This window comes from Cryptosporidium ryanae (assembly GCF_009792415.1).
Source record: "Cryptosporidium ryanae isolate 45019 chromosome Unknown contig_124, whole genome shotgun sequence".
Classification (NCBI taxonomy): domain Eukaryota; phylum Apicomplexa; class Conoidasida; order Eucoccidiorida; family Cryptosporidiidae; genus Cryptosporidium; species Cryptosporidium ryanae.
This window is the reverse complement of record NW_027125489.1, coordinates 1-1131: the sequence shown is the minus strand read 5'-3', so window position 1 is coordinate 1131 and position 1131 is coordinate 1. Positions and strand designations below refer to the sequence as shown.

Below are 1131 nucleotides of genomic sequence, written 5' to 3'. Positions count from 1 at the left end.
AATTTCATTGTCTCGCTCGTTACTGTGAATCAGAGCGTGATGTTGCATAGGTGAGTTTAAGTGTAGACTACCCGTAGTTTGTACATTGTGTTCGAGGACTGGCGTAAATTTTAAGTGTGCTGCTGAGCCTATTATCATTATAAATTGGAAGCAGCGTGCCGCCAATTTCACTTTTAGCGCCACCTCAAAAATTAATTAGTGCTTACTAAAGCTGATTTTGAAATGAAAAAAAATACAACAAACATATGAAAGTATAGCTCATACACACAAGTATTTTGATATAACTGTAGTTTGGTTACTGTATTGGTTATTCGTTTGCGTAGGTTATTAAAAAAAACATTTATAAAGATGCTAGTGGTAAACAACGTTCCGCCAGTAACAAAGGTGTACTTTGCCATATCAACTTTTTTGATGATATTGTGCTCACTAGATGTGATATCTCCGTTCAATCTTTATTTAAATTGGTTATTAGTTATACACGACTTTCAAATATGGAGATTAGCAACATGTTTCTTTTTCTTCGGTACATTTAGTCTTCATTTTTTCTGGAATGCATATGTATTATTATATTACTGTGCATCTTTAGAGGACGTAGTGTTTCACAGAAGACCAGCTGATTTTATTTGGATGTTATTTACCTGTTCTTGCATGTTGTTGTTGTTGTCCTACTTTTTTGGAGCAGGGTATTTATTTAGTGGAGCCGTGATAAATGTTATGACTTATATATGGGGAAGAAGAAACCCATCTGCAAGGATGTCAGTTTTTATATTTACAGTCAGAGCTCCCTACTTGCCTTGGGTGTTAATGGGAATGGGTCTCGTTATTGGATGGAGGCCGTGGGACAATCTCATGGGAATAATTGTCGGACACACATATTACTTCTTTGAAGACATATACCCGCTAATGCCTGTTTCTAATGGTTTTAGACTGTTTAAAACACCAAGAATACTACAAAAAATAATAAAGCAAGAACAATAGCGTAACTGATACGTATTTATCTTTCATTTAACTTGAAATTGTTCTCACTAATATAGTTTTTTAGTTATAACATCAATCAAAATATAACGTCTTATGTAATTGTTTTAGATTTTTTACTAATTTATTATTATTATTATATTGATCGTACCTTTT

At 33.2% G+C, this 1131-nt stretch overlaps 1 protein-coding gene across 1 annotated transcript; it reads left to right on the top strand.

The window, feature by feature from the left end:
- Window positions 1–348: 348 nt before the first annotated feature.
- Window positions 349–978, top strand: FG386_000264 (uncharacterized protein; the record flags this gene model as incomplete). The annotated part of the gene is made up of 1 exon (XM_067339607.1): window positions 349–978. The coding sequence occupies one exon, from the start codon at window positions 349–351 to the stop codon at window positions 976–978; it is 630 nt and encodes a 209-aa protein (XP_067199076.1).
- Between the last annotated feature and the right edge of the window lie 153 nt (window positions 979–1131).